The 22,867-nt window shown below is 40.3% G+C and overlaps 1 protein-coding gene across 1 annotated transcript in view; it reads left to right on the top strand.

Moving 5' to 3' along the window:
• The window catches only part of LOC308114193 (CUB and sushi domain-containing protein 3-like), a gene marked incomplete at both ends in the record, with an annotated part of 224,717 nt that overhangs the window by 185,102 nt on the left and 16,748 nt on the right, over nt 1-22,867 (top strand). The window contains 6 exons of the mRNA XM_080470880.1: nt 909-1,085; nt 9,433-9,615; nt 15,344-15,517; nt 20,270-20,443; nt 20,875-20,948; nt 22,235-22,346. Of these exons, the coding sequence (XP_080327006.1) occupies nt 909-1,085; nt 9,433-9,615; nt 15,344-15,517; nt 20,270-20,443; nt 20,875-20,948; nt 22,235-22,346 (894 nt within the window). The remainder of the gene's footprint in view (nt 1-908; nt 1,086-9,432; nt 9,616-15,343; nt 15,518-20,269; nt 20,444-20,874; nt 20,949-22,234; nt 22,347-22,867) is intronic.

The following is a 22,867-nucleotide window of genomic DNA, read 5'->3' on the forward strand; positions in this document are numbered from 1 at the left end:
AAATCACCACTGCACTTTCAACACGCCCGTCTGCTACAAGAATTCCTATTTTGGATTTTCCAGGCAATTAGGTGATTGAGAGAGCAGATCAGTTTTGTAATTAGACATGATTTGGTGCAGAAGAGAAGCACGTGAAGCAAACTCTGTCCTCGCATGTCTTCAAGGATACATTTTAGTTAGCTTATTTTTTCGAAAATGCAAAAAGATAAAGATAATACGAAGCCCAAACCATTCTCTCCTCTTCATCTCTTTCCTACCAATAACTACACATTCCTTGATTCTTGTTACATTTAGTGCTGAACCCTGAGTCCTTAAGCAAGAACGGCAGGATTTTACTTTAGCCCCTTAGATCATCTTATGTTTCGGACAGTATTAGATGTCTTTCTGGCACCTGACAATATACAAGCTGCACTTTGTGTAATAATGACTCATCAATACTGCAAGGCTTTCTTCTGTACCACTGCGGCAGCTCTGCTCATTAGCCTTTCTTGATAAAGCCGTTATGCTGTATAGATTTGTGTTTCATTACTGGCGACTTCACAGCTTCTTTAAGAGAAAAGACATTTGAAGCACACATGCATAATGGAGAGCCTCCGCACACATGAAGGGATCCGGTCCAGCCTTGACACAATATTACACATGATTGTTAATCAGAATAGAGGAAGGAAAGAATAATATTCAGCCATTCTAATGATAAAAAAAAAAACTGTGATGTTCCTTTATTTTTTTTATTTTTTCCATGATACAGGAGGACTAATATATTCACAGCTGTTCAATCACTTAGACCTCCAGAAGCAATCTTGCAGCCACCTTGGGGGCTTCTGACCTCCAGATTGTTAAAATAAAAAATCAATGACTTTTTTACACTTTTGACTTTCACATCCATTCTCTTCTCCTTTGCGTTGCAGCGGTGCAGTGCGGGAACCCTGGTACCCCAGCTCATGGGCGTATTTCCCGTGTGGATGGCACAACATTCTCCCACTCCATTCTCTACACTTGCATGGAAGGATATTTCCTCACTGGGTCGCCCACACGCCAGTGTCTGGCCAATGGCACGTGGTCTGGCACGCCTCCAAACTGCACAAGTGAGTTTTGCATGCACAGAGACGAGAAAGCAAAGGGGGAGTTGCGTCTCTTGGTATATTGGATTTTGTTTAAATGTCCATTGTGATGCATGTGGGGTCCATAGTATGAATTCTAAAGGAGTATACAGTTCTTTGTGTTAGTGTCCGACCGGTAAGATTAGAATCGTGATTGGTATAGAATTTATTCTCATTGTTTCAGAGACAACAGGGAAGCAGCTCAAAGCAGTGCAAAATGATAAAAAAAATATATATATATATGTATGTAAACAATGAATAAATGAGGAAATGGAGAAATGCTGGACTACAGACCTTGTGGGTGTTTACGAGGAGGGCCAGTTGAGGGTTAGAAGTCAGATTTACTCTGTTTATTTGAAGAGTCTGCACCTCCTTCCCAAGTGAGACATTTAGCAGCTGATGTCCACGGTGGTTGCGATGCTTTAGGATACCACCTGCCCTCTTTCCAGCTTGTGTGAATCTATCTGACGAGGATTGGTCTGCAAGTCCTACTTTTTTATACGCTGCACAGAAACATAACGATGTAGAATGCATTCATGAATACTGCTGTGAACAAAGTGACAACACAGCAGAGGTGATTGTTGATCTCATTCAGTTCTTTCCACATTAACGTCAGACACACACTGTACACATGAAATAAAAATAAAAGGGTAAAAGTTCATTTTAAACAACACAGTCATTTTCTCCTGTCGACGTGACGCTTGAGTGCAAAGTTACTTTGCAGTGACTTTCTGCCAATAGCTTATGCATGTCAGTCACAATAAATGTGAGGATGACAGACAGAATGTACCACTGTGCAATGCATCACTTTACAATTAGACATGATGATGAAACTTTCTGAACCTGATGTTATTTTTCCATTTCATCAACAAAAAAAAAAAAAAAAAGGCACAGCGCAACTGAAATGATACATTAATCTCTCAGAGATTTTCTCTCAGTGGTGCGTCAAAGCTCTCAGGTGGTTTAGTGTATGCGTCTCAGCAAATGAGTCTTGTCATAATTAAGAAGTATACCAATCCATATTCAATTTTCACCACCACGACGATCAAACTAAATCACATTGTTCTTTCTGAAAATTATCACGATCTCTCTTCCTAATTCTTTGTTGCTTGCTATTAGATGACAACAAAAGGTGAATGATATAGACATTATTTTCATGTTTTAAATTAAATGAGTCTCTGGAGTGACATTCATGGGCAGGAGAGAGACGGATTGAAAATTGAATTCAATAATAATGATTAACCATGCAGAAGTCAAAGTTAGCTTGTTTGCCTCTTTCCTCCAACTGTAAAGCAAGCTTATCAACAAACTTATTCTGTCTTATAATATCCCTTCACGTGAAAGTTTAGTGGTCAGTTCAGGGACATGGACACTTAGGATGCCAGGATTGACTCACTGTGCTTTCATTAAGGAGGCAATCATTTTCACGGTTCATGGGTAATCGATCATGTAGGTGAACGGATCAAAGTCACAAAATGATCTCAAGGAGAGGGGCAGGGAGAGTTTCTTTCCTTGTATTTCTCTTAACACTTTTGGTGATGGATTAATGAAATTTATCGAGCATGTTAAGAAATTTGCAAATTAGCTGGACTGCATTGGAGGGGAGACTTGCCCAGTTGGCTGTGAAGACAAGCCATAAAGCACTTTATAAAACAAACAGTAAACGCAGTTTTCTCAGAGAGACTATTTGTATTGTAATGTGCTGTTATTCAGTTGATTTATGTAATATAGTTTTCATATTCTTCACTTCTCTTGTCCATGCCTTTCCGGCCTAGTTTCACAGTGGTGTGGGATTCCCCTCCTGGGACAGCCAGAAGTGTTGGAGGACACAATTAAATGAAGACTTCAGAGCAAAATGTAAATTAGTGCATTTAGAGGTGACAGACTGGTTTTTCAAGTAGTTTAATTCATTTTTGAGCGCTTGTATCCTGAATAACCACGTTTAAAGGCTGGCTAACATTGAAAAACCTAACATCCTCTGCTCTGGGAGAGCTCTTCATGCTCAAATACTTAAAAAAAAAATACTATAATTTTCACAATCCAGCATCATCACTTGCATGTCAAAAAATATTATTTCAGGGTAAAAGTTTTTATGAAATAACCAAATGCAAAATAAATGTTTTAGTTGAAAATCAAATCAATAAAATATATAATGCATACTTTAGCAAAGGCAGTTTTATAAAGTACACAAACACTGATTTGCTGCTTTAACTTGATTCCAGTAAGTTTTGTAATGTTTTGTTACAGATAAGAGTACAATGAAAAGGCCGTACACTGTGCCGAGTTGTTGAAATCATTGGCCTGCAGCTTTTCTATATTGTGCTGGCTTCTTGTATTTCCACGTCCATTGATGGACAGGTACATGTAAACATTTATGTAGACACAGTTTTATTTTACTTTCCTCTTTTCTCTCCAACCTCTGAGGCCACTACTCAACCTCCTCAGTCGAAGGGTTTATTTGATACCAACTGAAATTTTTATGAGCTGTCTTTTATTCATGTTAGCTGCTTCTGGCTTATGTTTGGAGGGACGTATCATGCTTAATTCAAGATAATGTGTGATTTTGGGAGCTTGGAGAAACAAAATAAAAAAAGTGGATCGACTATGTGGTACAAACAGACTTATGCGAACTCTGGTGGAAGTTCATCCAAAAAAATCTGCCGCTATGACAAAACAACTGGTAGATTGAGGGAAAATGAACTGACGGTTTTGTTACTGTTGCATTTGCCACAGATTGAAATATATTGGGCACATTGCTCATCCTTGAAACTTCCGTTTAAAAAAGTAAATCCAGAACGCATAGGAGCAAATTGGACCAGATGACGACAGGCCTTGTGCAGTGTTCGTAGTGTGCAGTGGTCAATATCTATCAAAGGTTTTCCATAAATGAGAAGGCGCTGATTTCCAAGACTCACTGAAGCATGCGGGGAACAAATGTTTGAGGTGCGTCCTGATATGAACTTGTCTCAACCACAGTTGGCACGTAAAGCAGAATAACTCAACTGCAGCTTGCTTGGATTCACCACCTTATCAGTAATCTGCCCTGAAACCTTGGCCCTTGCGCCATTCAAGTGGATCCTGTATGTGACGTAGACCACTTGCCTAAATGTTGTGGATAATGTACACATCATCAGCATTCAGGCTGCTTTTAGTAGAATATCGCAACCTGTCGCAGTGCTAAAAAAAAGTCTAAAAATAATTTGATAAACACAAGAATAAGTTGAAGAAATAGACCCAAAATGTTATTATTGCATAAGTGGTTCACAAATAGAAACTTAATGGTTTGGAAATGGTCTAATTTTGGATTTATTTCAATATCACTGTGTAGTTATTAAGCTGTTTATGATTAACTGGTATTTATGATCAACCAGAATATATTTGATCAGGTTAAAATTTTCATTGAATCTATAGGAGCTTGTGGCCAATGTTCTACATGCTGTTACTTGAGCATTATTATCTGATTCACTGTCCTCTGCTGTGAGACTCGAGCGTCAATAAGCTACCAAGACGACTGTGGCGTATCAGTGATGATAAGCTGTTGATGATATTAAATGGAATGTTTCACGTCTCTATAGTGATCGTTATTCTTCAGAAAAATGTTTCAATCCCTGTGGTGTTCAGTATAGCTCTTTTTTCATGTTTCTAAATATAAAATGTAAAACAAGGACTTGTATCATGACTTAAGACTGAGACGTTTGGAACCTATGTGCAGATGTAGCAAAGCCACTAATCTTTTCTACTGAGTTAGAAGGGTTAGAATGTCCAAATGAGGTCACGGTGGCAGTACATAGAGTGCTGACATCTCTGTCCCCAGCAGCCAGACCAAAGATACAATCTCCCTAGCAGGTCCTGGGCCAACCCCACGGGGCCTCCTCCCAGTCTGTAGCGTCTGGTAAACCTCTAAAGGGAGGCAATACGAGGGGGGGGCTACTGGCTCCTCTGAATGGGGAGGAGTATGTGCTCGAATGAGAGTCTCTCCTGGATGGTTGCGCTCTTCCTCATGTCACATAAACTGTGTCCCACCACCTTGTAGCGAAAAATCACTTCAGCCACTTGTATCTCATTCTTGCGGTCATGACTCAAGGTGAGGGTGGGGATGGAGAACAGCAGAAAGCTTTGCTTTACGGCTCAGCACAACTCTATTCCGGAACAGTGACTGTCTGAATATGCGACTGATTTCACCATCCTTCCTCCCATCATTCATGAACTCACAAGTTGAACTTGACATTAATGCCACTGAAGATATTTGGAAAGACTTGTTTTCGAAGATGTGTTCAAAGATAGGAAGGAAGTGTAAAAAAAAAAAAAAAAAAAAGTTATCAGAAAAAGGATTAAGATAGAATACCTGAAAGTATAATACAGTATTGATGTACAAATACCTAATTTGCAACTTCTGCTTAGGTGTGAACAATTGTTTACTCTAATAGAAGTAATAATGAGAGAAATAAACTTTCTACAGCCTTTCATCAGTATTTTTTGATTCATTCGTATATTGTTGCTTAAAGTCTAAAAAGGGAGCTGAGAATGGGACGACAGGTGTGCAGTGCTTCTGATACACTGGAAATTGTTCATAGTTTCTGTAAATTCTAGTTTCTGCTTCAGTTTGGGGCTATTGGGGTGATTGGATAATGGTTTGCTGGTGATATTTTCAACAAACAACTACATGCTATATTACTATATCCCGTTTTGTGTGATTTCCATTTGTGAGCTAAACTGAACTGCCAACAAAAAGTAGTTTTAGTACCCACAATGCCTCTGCAGTCCCAAGGAAATCAGACAAGGCTGACAGGTTAGTTTATTTTCTTGCATGAACAATTTCCATATGCACCGCAGCCATATTATGAAACTCTGTGTATCAGACATCAAAAATACCTTGCGCCAATTGCACAGCAATTTATTCTCCTGACAGATTACAGGATATTGTGTCCAGATACCTTTAAGGGGGATGTAGTACGGAATTCCAAGTGAACTGCAAAGACGTTCAACAAATAGCAATTCATGTCAGACACGCATCAGACCTGCCTGTTGTCTGCAGGCTGTTCACTTACCTGCAAGCCTTGTTGATTTGTGTCCATTTGTGTCTCAAATTCATTGTTGGAGTGGAGAAGAAGTTGCGATCCTAAAACCAAAACCACAATTAGCGTCGGAGGGAAGACCCTGATTTTTTCCCCCTGTGCACAGAAAAAGTAGCTCTGAAATTAATCCTGTCAAAGCTAGTTTCACCCAGTGACGATAAACACGTCCAAGTGTTGAAGTCCTCTCCAGAAAGGGAAAACAAACAAACTGAAATTAATTCAAGGGAGGAGGCGTGAGTCGACACGACCATATGCATCAAACTGGCTTTGTACATTAAGGTGAACAAGTCAGGAAAGGTTCTGCAATAAGTGCGTGCAAATTGGGGCCTACGAGATGAAACAAGAGCGATGAAAAAGCAATCAAATAAAGGTTGGCAACTGTAATCTTATCAGAGATAGCACTGGGCTAAGACCTGACAACTTAGTGGGCCAGCATTCAGCCATCTGTTTACTTTGGAGAGACTGTGCCACAAGAAGCAGCCAAGATTAGACATAGAAAAGAGGAGACTTAAGAAAAAAAAAAAAAAGGAAACCCAGGAGGACTCTGCATCATTTCATTATTTTGGCCACGTTCCCTGCTTAAATTAGTCAAGTATTTCTATCAATCACTCACATTTACACCTGCGTGCAATTTAAAGTCATCAATTACCCTCAAGTACACGGATACCAGAGTACCTGGAGCGAGCACGTGATCTCCACATATTGAGCCCTACAAGCATCACTATGAAGTGAGAGTGCTAACCACTGTGGAACATGCGGTTGTTTTGCTAAACTGGCAAATACATTTTAGAACAAAAATATGTTCCGAAATCTAATTCTTGCTGATTGTGTTTCATGACAAAAGCAGGCATCCCTGACTTTTAAGTCAATGAAACACCATACTGTGTGTTGTACGATGATACATAGCTGTAGCTTTATTATCAGCTGTGGATACTCCTGATATTTTCATCAGATATCCCGGGAATCATTTTTTGTATAGTGCTTTTTTTTTATGCCGACAAATATTCTGCCAGGGAGCATCTTAAAAATACTACATTATGCACAATCCCTCTATTGTGGTTACCTTGATTACATTATGCACAGCAAGCATCAGGTTACTGAGAAGAAGAAAAAAACAGCAGATGTTTTGGCTTCATGCAGTTTACACAGGAACTGATTTTTGTTTGTATGACGCTGCCTTGTCTGTCTCATGTCTCACATGTGTTTTTTAGACTGTACACTGCAATCTCGGAACATTGTCTAAACACCTCGTTGCATCCTCACAATGGGGACCAATAATGTTGTGCACTGATTTCATGTTCAGTGTATGAGAAGGATTGTCGAAATGGAAAAGATTTGCATGTTTATGGCTTGTGAGTGCAATTCAGGAAAATTGTGCTTTGACAACTGAGTTGTTTGAGTGAACCAGAAAAAAGAATTCCTGCGTTGGGCATAACAAAACATTCAAATGCGAGATGGTGACATCAGTGGTACTAAAAAGCAGGCAGAGAGGGCAATGAGTTTGCTGAAAAAGGAAAACTGCACAAATCAGTTGCTGCACCTGTTTTTGCATATAAAGGTCTGTACATACGTCCATAGATCTTCTATACAACTGGGACACACGCACGCACGCGCGCGCACACACACACACACACACACACTCGGAGAACATGCAAACTCACAGAAGGGTCTCTAAGTGCAAACTCCTACTGGGGATGTTCTTGCTGTATGGCGCTAATGCCCAGCCCAATGCGATACAAATAACGTGAACACATTTACTTCATTGTTTGGGGGTGTAAAGATGCAGCCAAATTTAATGTCCAGTCACGAACCACCCAACGCCTTACAGATATTTGTAAAGTTACCATCCTCGCACATAAAATAATTTATTATCTAACTGTAAAGGCAAATGGCAGGACAGGGTTATGATATTTTGAAATTATGCTTTTGTTGAATTTAGATATGTTGAATTATTTGAACCAAGGTGGAAAGCAGTTAAGGTTCCCAACAGTCTCGTCATAATGACTTCATGTTTCGTGACGACGATTTATTTTCTTAGTACAGTCTTTTATAAATTGTACTTTGTTCAAAACTACCAAAATGACAATAACGCAAACATTTTCAAGCTTTTGGGGACAAAGCATTGCAGTGCAGTGGCTCGCACCTTTTCTAAACAGTCTTTCTGTTTGATTCTCTCTGTGCATAGTGTGAACATTGTACTGAAAGATATTGTTACAGGTCCTACAGCCTCCCCCACCAGTCCACAGACATGTTTATTAGTTTTTCTTTAAACTGACCATGTTTGAATGTGGGTGGTTGTGTGTGTTCTCCTGTTTGGCCTGTCTAGTGTGTAATCTGTTTTTTACCCATTTCCAGCTGGGATAAACCCAGCTACTGGAATATCAGGGATGCAGCCACCCGTGAATCAAGTCTGGATAAAGCAGGAGAGATGGATTGTCATGTTTTACCACTGTACTTTTTGCCACACATAAAATACTGTAATCATCCATCTGTCTGAGCTCAGGAGACAAATTATAGTTTTGACAGTGGAATGTTTGTCATTGATGCAGATTGATATAATTCAGTGGCTTTGCAGGTCTGGGTTTATATTTCAGCAGATTTGAACCTTTATCTAAAGCCAAATGCTGTGATGTATTGGAAATCTGTTAATTTTATTGAGATGTAATAAACTTTTTTTTTTTTTCAATATAGGAAGGTTTCTCATTTTCATCAGCTACACACACCTGCAGGATTTAAGTGGTTTCCTCATCATTGCACTCATTCTGCTTTGATTCACATTAAATGTTCTGACCTTCTTGTGGTTAGGGCTGGGTTGTATTTGGTAGCAATTTTCCTCACTGTATATGGCACAGCTGTTTCAGACATTTGTGACAAATGCTGTTTTTAGCTAAGAGGATAATTATTAGTCCCCAATGGATAATTAGTAATCATTGCAATGCAAGCACTACCCAACCTTCTTGCTGATGGTAATTGAACAGGAAATAAAAGCACAGGGCTATATATAAATGACACTAGTGGAAAAATGGAAACCAATAGCAATTAAGACAGAAGGTTAAAAATAAAATATATCTAGAGAATAGGACCGTCTTTCTTTCTCTCTGTGCTCACTTGATAACCCTTTGCTCGTCCTCTGATGGGATTCATGTGTTAAAGGAGTGTGTTTCAATAGACACTGTTGAAATGATTTTGATGTTCTATTTTCAATTTAGTTCATGCAATAGTTGACCCTGTTACTTCTCTTTTATTTCTGATGACAGTGATCACCTGTAGTGACCCCGGTATTCCAGCCAATGGACTCAGATTTGGTGACGACATCGCGGTTGGCCACAATGTGACGTTCATGTGCCAGCCGGGATATGTGATGATAGGAGGGGACAGCACTGTCACAAGGGCCTGCACCAACAACGGAACCTGGAGTGGAACCATGCCAGCATGCCTAGGTGAGTACCACCTACAAGTACACATTCATATACAGCCTCACGCACCTTGTGCTGCACTCGACGGTCATCCTTGATAACCATCAGACTGTGGTACAACAACCTTGGCATGCTGGCGCACTGTCATGTACAATATACAGTCCACACTTACACCCTGAGATCTAATGAGATTAGGAAGGGAGGAAGGTGATGCAGGACTTCCTTTCTGGTCAGATAGTGTCATACTCTTCACTTAAGTGCTCTGATAACGTGGGTGCCAGTGACGCATTACTGTGGACGTCTGCAAGACAGTAACACGGGATGTGCTGATATTTGCATGCACACAATTACACACAGGCCCACATCCACAAGCAATTCAGAATCTCTCTCAATTTTTTAGGTTCACATTATATTGTGTATATATGTTATTTATGTAGTCATTTCGTATCAATACAGCTTAATTCATTTCATACAAGCCCTTGTGTTTGCACTACATCTCCATTATCTTTGCACCGATGTGGTATTTTCATTTCATTGATGGAAAAGACTGCATTGCACACTTACATTATGGGAAAATACATTAAAACTAATTCTAACCAATTTCTGTAGCTCTTGATCGAGGACAAAATGACTTCACCAGCATAAAGAGTTGCACCTGTGGTGGTGCAGAGCCAAAGCCGAAAGTGCCTCTGACACCTGATGATGGATGACGAGCAAGTGCTCTTCATCACAACAAGAATCCCTCTAATTGTACTCCCAACAGTTAATCATAAATCCTCTCTCTCAAAGTTTGTGTGCACTCCACTCTATGATTAACATGGAATTTGGGGAATCAGCAGGAGGATGCAGTTCTCGTAATGCCCATCACTCTGTGATTTATGATGCTCGAAAGGAGACGCAGATTAGCATTACTGTGGTTGACGCCCAAAAGTCAGTACCACGGAGGGAAGATTACCCCGCGCAGTGAAAAGTTGTTAAAGTACACCAGGAAAGGGAAGACTTACAAGGTAAATGGTGGCTCCTTGTTGCTAAGGAACTGTTCCCAGGCTGCTGTCTCGGTTACAGTGACATGAGCTGGTGTTATATTTGATTCGTGAGAAATAGTAAAGGACAAGCAAAACGTGAGGAAACGAAGCACCAAAAAAAAAAAAAAAAAAAAAGAATGGCACACTTGCTGATGAAATATTTGTATAGTGATATATATGCCAATCAAATACAAAAAACCTTAATAATTTAATGGCTCTTTTTGTTCTGAGATATGTCCTATTAAAGTATGGTATTTGAAAGCCAGAAGTAGTCTTCCCCACGCCTCAGCTCACCCCAGGAGTTATGGCTTTAAAACGTTCACCTCATGACATCTTCTGGCTCCCTCTGCCATCTTGCAAAAAGTAGACAACACTCATTGTAATATTTCATTAGTGTACTTTATTATTTAGGTGCCCTGGTCTGTGGGGTGTTGCGGTTGTGAGGGAGGGAGAGCGATCAAGAGAGAGGGAGTGAAACAAGAAGAGATTGTGTGTAGAAGTTTGCACGTGTATGTGCACAAAAGTGTGTGAAGCTCCTAACCTCCGAGCTCTAATCCCTGACAGCTACCGCAACAGCTCAGGCACTCGGGGCCCCAGTCTGCTATGCTTGATGGGGGTAATGTGGAGGGGGGGGGGGGGGGAGATCAGAGCGCTTAGGCTGCACACACACACACACACACACACACACACACACACACACACACACATCACATAGGGGCATTCATTACAAAAATATCTCTCTTATGCATACATAGACACAGATGCTTGCACACGTTTTATCCACTACTGCTGCTTGAGTGCTGTCAGCTCATGCTGACCTGTATGCATTAGTCAGTGAGCCACAGGGTCCCTCTTGCCTTCTCTCTCTCTCTCTCCCTCTCTCTCTCGCTCTCTCTCTTTGTGCCGCTCTCACTTTTCTGATAGCACTTATTTCTCTTGCAGGGTAAATGAATAAAAGAAAGGCAAGAGAGAGAAGTGTGATTACTAAGTGGGTGCTGCACATTAATTTTGCCATTTCTTAATGCAGATTGGGTATTTAGGAGGAATACAGCGGTTTAGAGCATTATTTCCCTCCTGTCACTGCTCTCTTCCTTTACTTTGGTGTCTGTCGAAGCCTATCTGGGACAAGCAGAAGAAAAGCACAGTGGTAATCATAACTTTTTTCTCTCTCACTGACAGCCAATGCAGCAAGATGTCTTCTAAAGTGATTGAGGAAATATCTATTTTCCTTTCTTTTGTGTGAAACAGTGCCTTTTGGAGTCAGACTGTCTTTGTATTTTGTATGATTGGGTTTAAGTCGAAGGTGCAGCAAAGCAGCCAGGATGAGTGGTTTAAAGCTCCATTGATGTGTGTGGCATTTGTCTTCTCACTAGATATTTGGATGATGTGTCACGGAGAGAGAGAAAAGCTAACTTTTTTGGTTTGGGAAGAATTTGGAAGATGGTGAAGCAATAGAGAGAAATGGAAGGAATAGAAAAAAGTGAAGGCGACAAAGAGATTTTACATGTGCCAACTCAGTGCGTAGTTCTCACACGTAACGGGCGAACGCCAGTTGTAGCCGCGACATTTGTGTGTGTGCAGATGACGCATCGTAAGCCTCGCCCGGCAAGGATTCAGTTTGAATCCCAGGTTTGGCATGTTCAGCTAAGAGGCACTAATGCTGCTTAGAACTACTTAGGAAAATGGGGACACTCTCTACTTCTCATTCAGTTCTGCCCTGCCACCCATGCCTTCATTTTTCTTTTAGCTTTCCATTTTTCCACAATACGTGGAATTTCTGATGCAGCACGTATGGGATTAGCAGGCCTACTCCTCTAATCAGCATAATTTGCCTACTTGCATGTGTGTTCTTCTGTTTTCTTCCACCCTGGTTTCCGTCACTGTGACACACTGTGAAATAACTTTTACACACCCAAGCTGGCTTATTACTTTGCAGCATCCAGATGGGCATTTTAGTGAGGTGGTTTCAAATGAGGTGCCTCGGAATTAAGGCTCCAGAGCCACAACATGGAAATCCCCAAACTGAAGGCACTCTTTACTAATTCATTAACATCAAAGTGAAACAATTTTCAAGTGAAGCCACATCTCCTCGAGAAACAAAATTACATTAACAAACAAAGCATTAAAAAAGAACAGATTGAGACATTGCTGCAGTTTCCCCTCTAACTTTCATTGACTCGCCATCACGGCCTAAATAACTTTCCAAAAATAGCACACATCTAAAGCATCTCCATACTGTATCGTGGCGGAAAGTGTCCATATGGGAATCTTTTTGGATCTAGTCCCAAACCAAGAACAAAACACACTTTCACCTCGGAGAGAATGTGTGAATATCCCATTGTGGCTTGCTCCACATTTATTGTAATTTGTTATGCTGGGGAAAACTGACATTACAAGAAAGTTGTCCATAATGTTCCTACTTTATGGAAGGATGCATGGATGGATATTTCCTTGATGTAGTAGGAAAGATAATTTGTCAGTCTCCCTTAGTTATGACAACAACAAAATCTTTGAGTACAACATATGTTTTAAAAATGAAATACACAAATTAGAATGATTACACCAAGCATGACTCCCAACATAAAGTAAATGCTGATATAAACCAATACAAGCAAAAGAGAACTGGTAAGACTCAATATGGACTAAAATGAGAAAATGACCTGTAATTTGCATGAATGCTTTTCAAGTTGTTTTAGATCCAATACTGACTGTGGTTTATGAAATCTGTTGCCTTTATTCTCGCGATGCATTACAGGATTAGTCATCTTTATTTCTCATCTGTTTTAATTGAATTTTCGGCTTAAATACACCTCAGAAATGTCACAGCTAAATTATGAATCGGGGCCCAAGGCTGACAAAAGGTTAAGGATATGGTCTCAGCAATTCATTTTGCACAGATTTTCCATCGAGCCAAAGACAAATATAGGTGGAATAACTGATTTTGCCCACCGGATTTGTGAGGTCAAATTGCCAGTCATAATTTTAGTTTGGCATCAGTTTGGGTATGAACATTTCTGGCAAGTGAAAAATACGACAGTGAGATTTTCGTTGTGGAGATTGAGGTTGCTGACCGGGAATTATTGACACACAACTGGTGTTTCTGGTGCCATTGACTGCAGACTATGGACATTAACTTAAAATGGGCAGTTGTACAGTTTAGATAAATAGATGTTTGACGAAGTGTTTTATACACAATTCTTCCCAAAAGAAAGTAAAACTGAAGGAAATCATGGGTATTAAAAGAGGATACGTTGGTTAAAAAAAAAAAAAAAAGAAACCCAACCACTATAATTTATTCACGTTCTTAAAACCCATGTCCCATCTGCATCCCCACGGGTTCATCTCCAAGTGTGTTAGAACAAACTCACAGCTTTATTATGCATTCATTTATTACATTTGTTGAGCAGAAAGTTTACGGCTTAAACAGACACAAGATGTCCCTTCATTTTCCACAGAAATTATTCAGTATAATCCAAACAGAAACAGTTGAAAAAAAAAAAAAACCCTCGCATTCAAAACACAGACTGTTTCTCGGGGCTACAGACTTATTTTTTTTCGCTCCATCACGATACACACTGTGAAGAGTGATAATTTAGTGCCACCTATATTGCTTCCTGAATTCTGTGAAATGGCACTATAAGCGAATACATGCAGTGCGATAATAATTTTGACAAAGTGTGTTCATTTTCAACCAGCACGTAAATTTACCTTCAGCCCTGCTGTGTTTTAAAGCAAGCGGCACTTAAGCGCTGTGGGGCTTTGAAATATCCTACCATTTTGAATATAAATGGGAAGATAAAATCGATGAGACTGAGAATTTACTGTGGAAAAAGTGACTTCATTACACTATTTAATACTGTTTAACACTGCTTCTCCCTCTCACCAGCACCACCAACATTTATCAAAATTTTAATTAGAAATGTGAGGCCCAGGGTGTTGCCATACTCTTGTTAATCCACATAAATCAGGGTAATTCTCTCTTAACACTGTCTGTTACCTAGCAGTCACAACCAATAGTTGTTTAGTTCAATTGGCTAAAGGTAGAGGAGAGATTTGTAATTATATTTCCTTTGTCAGTCTGAAACTGTGGGGTACCGTACTTTCTTTTCTTTTTTTTCTTTTGTTTTTACAATCATTGAGTTTTCTTGTTCATCCTTCCATCTATCTGCCATCTGTGTATGTACTTGTTCTAATTTAAGGTAATGAGATCTGGGGTCAATCCCACCTGACAATGAGTTAAAGGCAGGATACACCTTCAACATGTCCAACTGTCACCAGGCCATCACGGCGCGGCGGCAAACAAAATCCATCCACTCTGACGCTTGGGGCAAATCGATGTCATTATACTATTAAAACATGCAAACTCCACACAGAACGGCCTCAAGTCCAGTGTCAAACAGGTCTTTTCACTGTGAGGCAAGACTGCTAAACTCTATTCCCACGGGAGATAGTTTGACTGTTGTGGTATGCCTGAGCAAGAGCCATATACTGTTTGATTTGAATTTCACCCTTAACTCCAACTCCCTCATGTTTGTAGACCTTTTACTGCTGCAGGCAATAGCCAGCATGCAGCAATTACAGACACATCCCTTCTCAGTGGACAGGCTCTATGTGCTGTCACAATTACACAGTCGAAATGCCTCGAGTTAGAAAATGTCTCTTTCACTGTATCTGGCTGCTTTCTAACATATTGTGTCTCATGACTTTGCCCCCATCTACCCCCACAGTGGTGACCTGTCTTACACCCCCTCCAATTCCCAATGGCCTGCTGGAGGGCTCTGTCCTGGAGTGGGGCACCAGCGTGAGCTACAGCTGTTTACCCGGCTATGAGCTGTCCTTCCCCGCTGTGCTTACCTGCACAGGGAACGGGACATGGAGCGGAGACCTGCCTCAGTGCCTGCGTGAGTCACCGTTTCCTACGTTCATCATAATTACAGTGATAATTATGGAAATCACTGAGAAAATGTCCTAAATGTTTACATGCACATCGCGTTGGTCAGATTTCTGTTGCTTCATTTTTTTTCCTCGATGTTTCTGCCTCAAGCCTATGAAATGCAGAACTCATAATTAGAGTCTGACATCCTGTTGCGTTCACTCTTCTCTGTCGTTTGATCAGGAATTTATATTGTATCTTTGGGGAAATCAGTATAAATGATTCTTCTTTGCTTCATGTATTAGACGGTGAAAGTGCTGTTGTTTTTGTCGTGCCTGAACTTTACAACAACACTGAATACTGAGAGCTGTGATAATCTGTTCAGGCAAGGTTGTTACACTTTACATTTTTCTTTGGGGAAGTCGGGACATAACGGGTAATTTCTCAAAGGTCTCCTGAAAGCAATATACCTCCATGTTATTTTACAATGCGTCTCCTGCATTCATTACCGTGGTTCTAAGTTGTGTACTGGAAGGTAAACCACCTTGCACCAATTTTGCTGCTTGCCCCTGTAGGAGGTAATTCCAAGTCAATGAAATTAATGAAAGTCATGAATAAGTAATAGAACCAAACATCAAGACCAGAGTGGAAAACCTGAATTACGATAGAAATAGAATAGGACAGTCCTGCAGAGACACTGAACAGAGATTATTGGTGTTGCCCCTAGTTACAACATCAAGGTCTCTTTTTTTTTTTCCTTCTTTTTTTGTGGTTGTTTGCAAGTCAATCAAGCTTAAGTCTTCGTCCCCTTCCTCTGGCAACATAATGACTTTTTTATGAAACACTGAAAAGGTTGTTCACAAAAAAAGCAAGTACAGATCCTGGTAACACAGAACAAAACTGAATAATTTATTATTGCTACCTGAAATGCAACCGCTAATTTACATTTTGATTAAATAAAATGTGAATTGACCTCTCGCCCTGGAGTGAAAGCTGCTGTGTTGATGATGGAGACAATGATCAGAGTGGAAACGCAGGAGGAGTGTCTGATGCTCTTTACTGCATTAAGCCCCTCTCAGAATTGTCTTTGCAAGCATAATAACCACCTCTGGGATGCATGACTGCTCAAGAGTGTCTCACTGTCATTGGAATCATTTTTGCGTTATATCGCTAGACAGAATCGAAATATTAAAAAGGGTAAAGTGCTTACACGTGTTTGTTTCTCTCCGAATCAACTGTCTTGAATATTATTGCAGACAAAGTGTAATAAAACAAATGTCACTAAATGTAAGAATGCGCAGCGCTCCAGTCACTGAAAGATGTGATATATAATCTTGATTTCTGAAGCATGATTACTTTGACTACACTGTATTGATGACTTTTAGTAATATGTAAATTCAAGTATGTTGCGTGAGGTTACAACAATCTCAAACCTCACGCTGGCCGCTGGGCAACTATAAAAACAACTCCATTTCCTTCTGTGCTTTTTTCGTAATTGATGCTAATAACTGTAGCTGATGCTTGTGGCTGTATCCAGTCGGCCAAACACAGGCCCAGTTGGGCGCTTAACATCGGAACGGCAGCTGACCGGCTGGCTGTGCTTGTGACTATTCAACTAAAAGCACAGTACCTGAGCAGCCATTTCCAGCTCTAAATCACCACATTGCACTTGTTTATGGACATTCAAGTAAGTCATTGTGCGCCCCACAAATGCATCTACTGCTGAACTTTAAATGATGGGTTGTTCTATTGCATAATGAGTGCCTTCACAATGCTCCGATGGGTAAAAGATGTAATCTGGTTTCAAAAGAACGGGTGCCCCTTGGTCGATGTACCATGCTTAAAGCTGTGTTAGTGCAGTTATGACGAGCAAGTGCCATTCCTCAACACACTGTGCAATCATTTCTTTCCACATCATTTCTAACAAAGCCACCTCCTGCAGCAATATGAGTAACCTTTATCTCCCATGATAGCGCTTAGTGTGCCAAGCCAGAAAAAACAGTTTTTGACACAGTAATTACATTTAATAGCTCCGTTAGTTGTGACATAGAACCAAGGTCCTGATGATTGTGCAAAATTGGCATAAACTGAGTGCCCTTCACTGTAAATATCATTCAAAAATAGATAAAAAAAAAAAGAAAACTTTGTTCTCTTATGCCATATATACAAAGTCAGTGGTAAATCACTAAGGTTTACTAAAGCAAATAATTGGGAGGGAAAATGGGAACAAGGGGAAGAAAATGCTGATCATATTTAGTGTGAAAATGCCTTTTATCTATGCATTAAAATGTCAGCACAGCACTATCTACTGCACTCTCAGATGGTAGTTACTATACATCCTCAGGACATTAATAAGAGGTAAATCCTTAGTTGGTATCAATCCTCACTGTGCCGTTATGGCACTGACCTTTGCTATACGTACACTCTTTTATGTTTTTAAATAAGTACATTAGTCATGCCCTTGTTGTTTTTTTGCATCCACAGAGGTGTAAACAGAAATAATGCTCAAGGAGAAGTCAGTACATTACACTGTGGATATTCTTCATTAAAAAGCTGAATTTAAGTGAAGCAAAATGAATAATGGGATTACTTTTAGCTTCATCCAGCATAATTGTTATACACCCTGATAAGTTCATTAAAATAGTTTAGTGCAGTAGGTTTTAAACCACAGGACTGCTGTTTGTTAGCCATACTGTGTGGTTCCACTGCTGTAGATATTAGAAATACAGTATAATTGTGTTTAACAAACACTTCTCCAAAATGTCGAGCATCCAATGCATCTGCGAGAGTAAACATTTTGTAAATACTATGTCTTTACCTCTATATGCATTTTTTGCCCAACAGGATTAAGTTGTACGTCCTTGTTTCTTGTAAAAATACCTGGAAAACAGAGTGCCACCACACATGTCCGTAGCGACATGTGTATGATCCCAACTTTGAGTCTGGTCTCAGCATACTGATTACTTGAAGCATTGATAATTCATCAAGGAAGGAGAGGGAGCGAGTGTGAATTTGACTACTCTTTCTCCATTTCTCCCTCTTCCTCCTCCACCTCCATGCACACACTGGGACATTAAATATGCTGAGCTTGGTTTGGCCTAAGGCCATTTCTCTTATATATCCATAAAACACTACATTATTTCCCTGCGGCTTGAAGTTTATGACTGATGTGCATGTCACCTGTGTGGCCTGTATTGTTAAGCTTTCCGAAAAAATGCTGCCTGAATACTAAATCTTGCAATGCCATTTGAAAAGTGACGAGAATCATGGTTTTTCAGATCCACTTCAACACTTTATATCGTTATTTGTTGTCATATCAAACAGGGGCAAACTATCACATTCTGAAGAGGTTGCAAGTGACAATGCACTCTGTACAGAAGGGATTTATATTACAAGCAAACATTTTTTATTTAATTTATTTATTTTTATTCCAGGAGCTGATACATCTGAATGCAAGGATTTGTTTCTGAGATAACAGTATTTGCAGTAATGGCTTTATTTAGTCATTCCTGCCTGCGCTGGATTCTAATCTCCTTCTTCACTAGATAGCTTTTGTGTCAGTCATCGGCTATGTGAGGACCCTGTGGGTTCCTGACTTCTAGAAAGAGAGCAAGCGAGAACTTATCTCACTTTCCAGACCTCCACGCAGCAGCACATGTCAGGTCTGGAGAAGCAGCCTGCCTTATTATTGGCTTGATCCCGCGGTGCTCTGGCTGCGTGACTGAATGCTGTGACTCTCATCCTCGCCTCTGCTCTCTCTCACGCTGATCACTTCTGAACCTCCTGCAGCTCCTAACTTTTTCTACTCAGTATGGTTATAGTGGATTGATGAATGTATATATAAAGCGTGTGATGGGTAGAACGATACATTAGGCAACCGTAAAAGGGTCGACATTTCTCCCCATCAAACCCAGTCAGCTCAAATGATTCTAGTCAGTTTGATTGGATGACCATAACCAATAAATTGAAGCAGCTGCAGCGATAATCTATTGGGTTTCATCCGCTGAAGCTCTGACTTGGGTCCCATTAAAGAAGCAATATCATCCAAGAGGAGTTGAGAGCAACAGTAACAGCAGATGGCTCCAGTTGAGTTAACCTGGAGGCTCTGTCAAATGAATTAATATTTCACTTGCTAATTATTCTGATCTCAAATTGAGAGCCATGACCTTCCTCACTCCCTGTTTGCTACCAAGATGAAGACGTGCATACCTGCTGTAGCAACTCACCAGCAAGGTTGATTGTTGGAAACAACAAAGAAAAAAAAATGATTAGAAGGAGCAATTCACCCTGAAACAGGAATGTCAATACATCTGCACACATGTAATAAAGATGGGAGCCACAGACTATGCACCAAGCACGATATCCGCTCAATTGAAATGATTCAGTCCTTGTAGACTTTTCAAGTCATACAATCAGACAACGGTTTTAGCAGTGGGGGCTCGAATCAGATGTCATAAAAAAGCATTTTTTAAACCACAAGTCCTGCAGCAATAATGAAACCCCACTATAGGCCCTTTTGATCTCATTGTATATGAATACAGCAATAGCCCACACACCCTATTAGTTATGAACTGGCTGAATAGTCTGTTGAATACTGCAGATGAGTGACAATTGTAAAATTAAGGCAGAATAATAGTGCGGCATGTCACACCAAGGCGGTGCATATAATGTTTCTCCCATATACATCATATAGTGTACATGATATACACCGGTGCATTTTTGTTGGATTTGTTGGCTCTTTGCTAGCCATGTCAGCATTTTCACATTTCTGTTTCTCCAGCCAAGTTCTGCGGAGATCCTGGTATGCCCCCCAAAGGTCGGAGGGAGGGCCACAGTTTCATCTTCAAGTCAGAGGTGACCTTTAGCTGCGGCGCCCCCTACGTCCTGGTGGGATCACCAACACGGATGTGCCAGGAGGACGGCACATGGAGCGGTTCTCAACCTCGATGCATAGGTATCAAATCTTAGTTTGTGTCCTTGTATTGCAACTCCACAAAATAACAGGGTTTCTGATTGGGATGTGTTTTCAGTTAACCTTTATGCAAAACCACATGCAACAGATTTTTGTAGGGACATTCAACATATTAAATTTTTCAAGAGTCATCAGAAATGAAATCACTAACATGAATCACCAAACGCAGTTGGAGGTGAAATGTAATCAATTGGCCACTTTCATCTGGTCCTGATGTAAGAACTCAGTCAAGAGAATGGTGTCAATATGACAAGGTAATTCTCTTCACCTTACCAAATCATTCAGCAAGTGTGCTTTGGTACACGGTGCTTTGGAGAGAAATGACTTTTTCATTATCTGTGATTGCCCCTTTGTGATATTCTCACTTTTGCCTTCTCGTCATGTCTCATTGTCACCGCCATCTCTCATTACAGAGCCCACAAGAACAACATGTGAAAATCCAGGGACTCCCGAGCATGGCTTCATGAATTACACAACAGGCTTCAAGGTAAAATCAACATGTGCTCCAATAGATACATAGGATTGAATGAATAATATAACATACTTCACCACTGTCACCATTTTTTTTTTCTTTTTTGAATCCAATTCAAACACACAATATTCCTCGTTGGAATTGTTCTATGACAGTTTGCTTTGTTTGGTGAAGTGGTATGTTGTGTTGTCCATCTTTTCTATATACTGCATATTAATACGATGTTAAAGATTGTTTCATCTCCGAAAGATACAATTTTTCATATCCTACAGATAACAGGCACCTTCGTGTATTTAACAGTTTTGCAACATTAAAAAAAAGAATTGTGTGCAGAATACCAGCTATTGCACCTGAGAGCCTGAAGTAGATGAGTGTGAACCAGAAGCATCAAATCAAAGTGCCATTCAAAGTTTGCAGATTCACTGTGAAAACTGTACTTATCTCTCTCTCAAACGGGCAGTTTCCAGTGAATCTTCCAGGTGGAATCATAATTTATTCCTTTGGATGATGTTAGGTGGGTGCAATGATGTTGCAGTGAAGTGTGTACATAACAGTCCCATGTGGCTGCAGAGGAGAAAAGTTTAGATTTCCTGTATCTTCGTGGAAACACATGGCATGTTTCTGTGTTAATGATAATGTGCACTCTATGCAGTGTGCGGGTCCGTATAAAATGAGCGATACAAAAATGCATCATAGTATAAATAAAATTGATATTATGACCATTGGCGTGTGCTCAGTAGGCCTCTGGAGAGCTTTCTTTCAGCCTGTGAGTTTCATTTTCTTTCCTCTCTGTTGCTTTTAGAGTGTCACTTGCAAGTTAAGTGCAAACAATTTCTCCAAAACATTCAGCAGAATATCTGATATGAAATTTGTCCCAAATGAAAGCAAAAGCAGCTTATGTGGATCAGTGCTTGTAATGACTGGAGGCTTGCATTTTTCTGCATTACTGAACTACTTCACCAATATTTTGACAGCGTTGAGTGAAGAAGACCCACGTCGAGGCTGCCTTTAAAAAGTCATTTATTTGCTATAACAGACGGTCTTAAGATTTTTACCAGAAAGTGATGATTATGACTTTCAAATATCTGTCTATCAGTTTGAGACTGAGAACACTGGACATTGCCTCCAGGAATAGTCTCCATCTGCCTCCTGACATAACAGATAATCAATTAGAAAAAAAAAAAACTTTAGAGTGCTTTATTTTTTTTCCCAAGCTCTTTAGATTTGATGCTGGGAGCCTATTGGCATTTGCATCAGTGTATTGACTCTGTCTACTTTGTGTGCTGTCTGTTTGTGGCCAGGTGGGCAGCAGAGTAGACTTCCAGTGCCAACAGGGACACATACTGCAGGGCTCCACCACCAGGCTCTGTTTGCCCGATCTCACCTGGACTGGCATCCAGCCTACCTGCATCCGTGAGTGCTTGTTCCTCGTGCTCTCACTGTGTCTTCAGATCACTCTCATGTCTCAAGTCTTTCACTAACCCGTCTGGCATCCTGTCACTGTTTGTCTGCATTGCTGGGAAATCGAGACTCTCTCTTCGTGATTCTCCTCAACCACCTCCCCAACCTGTCAATGCCTCTTTAAAGTGCGAGTTCTCTGAAATGCTCCATCCTGCCACAACCTCTGACCTCTCACTAGATTGCAGCTTGTGCCCCAATCAACCTGCCGTCACTCTGAGAGTGAAGTGATTACTGTCTTTCTGTTTGAGCTACCTCAACTGTTGACCATCTCCACACTTGGCCTGTGCAGTTAAGGCTTTTTTGCTTACCTGAGATAAGAGGTTATCTAAGGCACGAAGTATTCCAATATATTGTGTTGGAAACTTGTTGAGCTGCAACATCTTTCTATGAGAATATTCCCACTTCAAGTCTTGCTATAAACTACACTTTATAAAGCACTTATAGTATAAACACTTAAGTGAAGCGATGATAGG

Source organism: Lipophrys pholis (assembly GCF_963383615.2).
Source record: "Lipophrys pholis genome assembly, chromosome: 9".
Classification (NCBI taxonomy): domain Eukaryota; kingdom Metazoa; phylum Chordata; class Actinopteri; order Blenniiformes; family Blenniidae; genus Lipophrys; species Lipophrys pholis.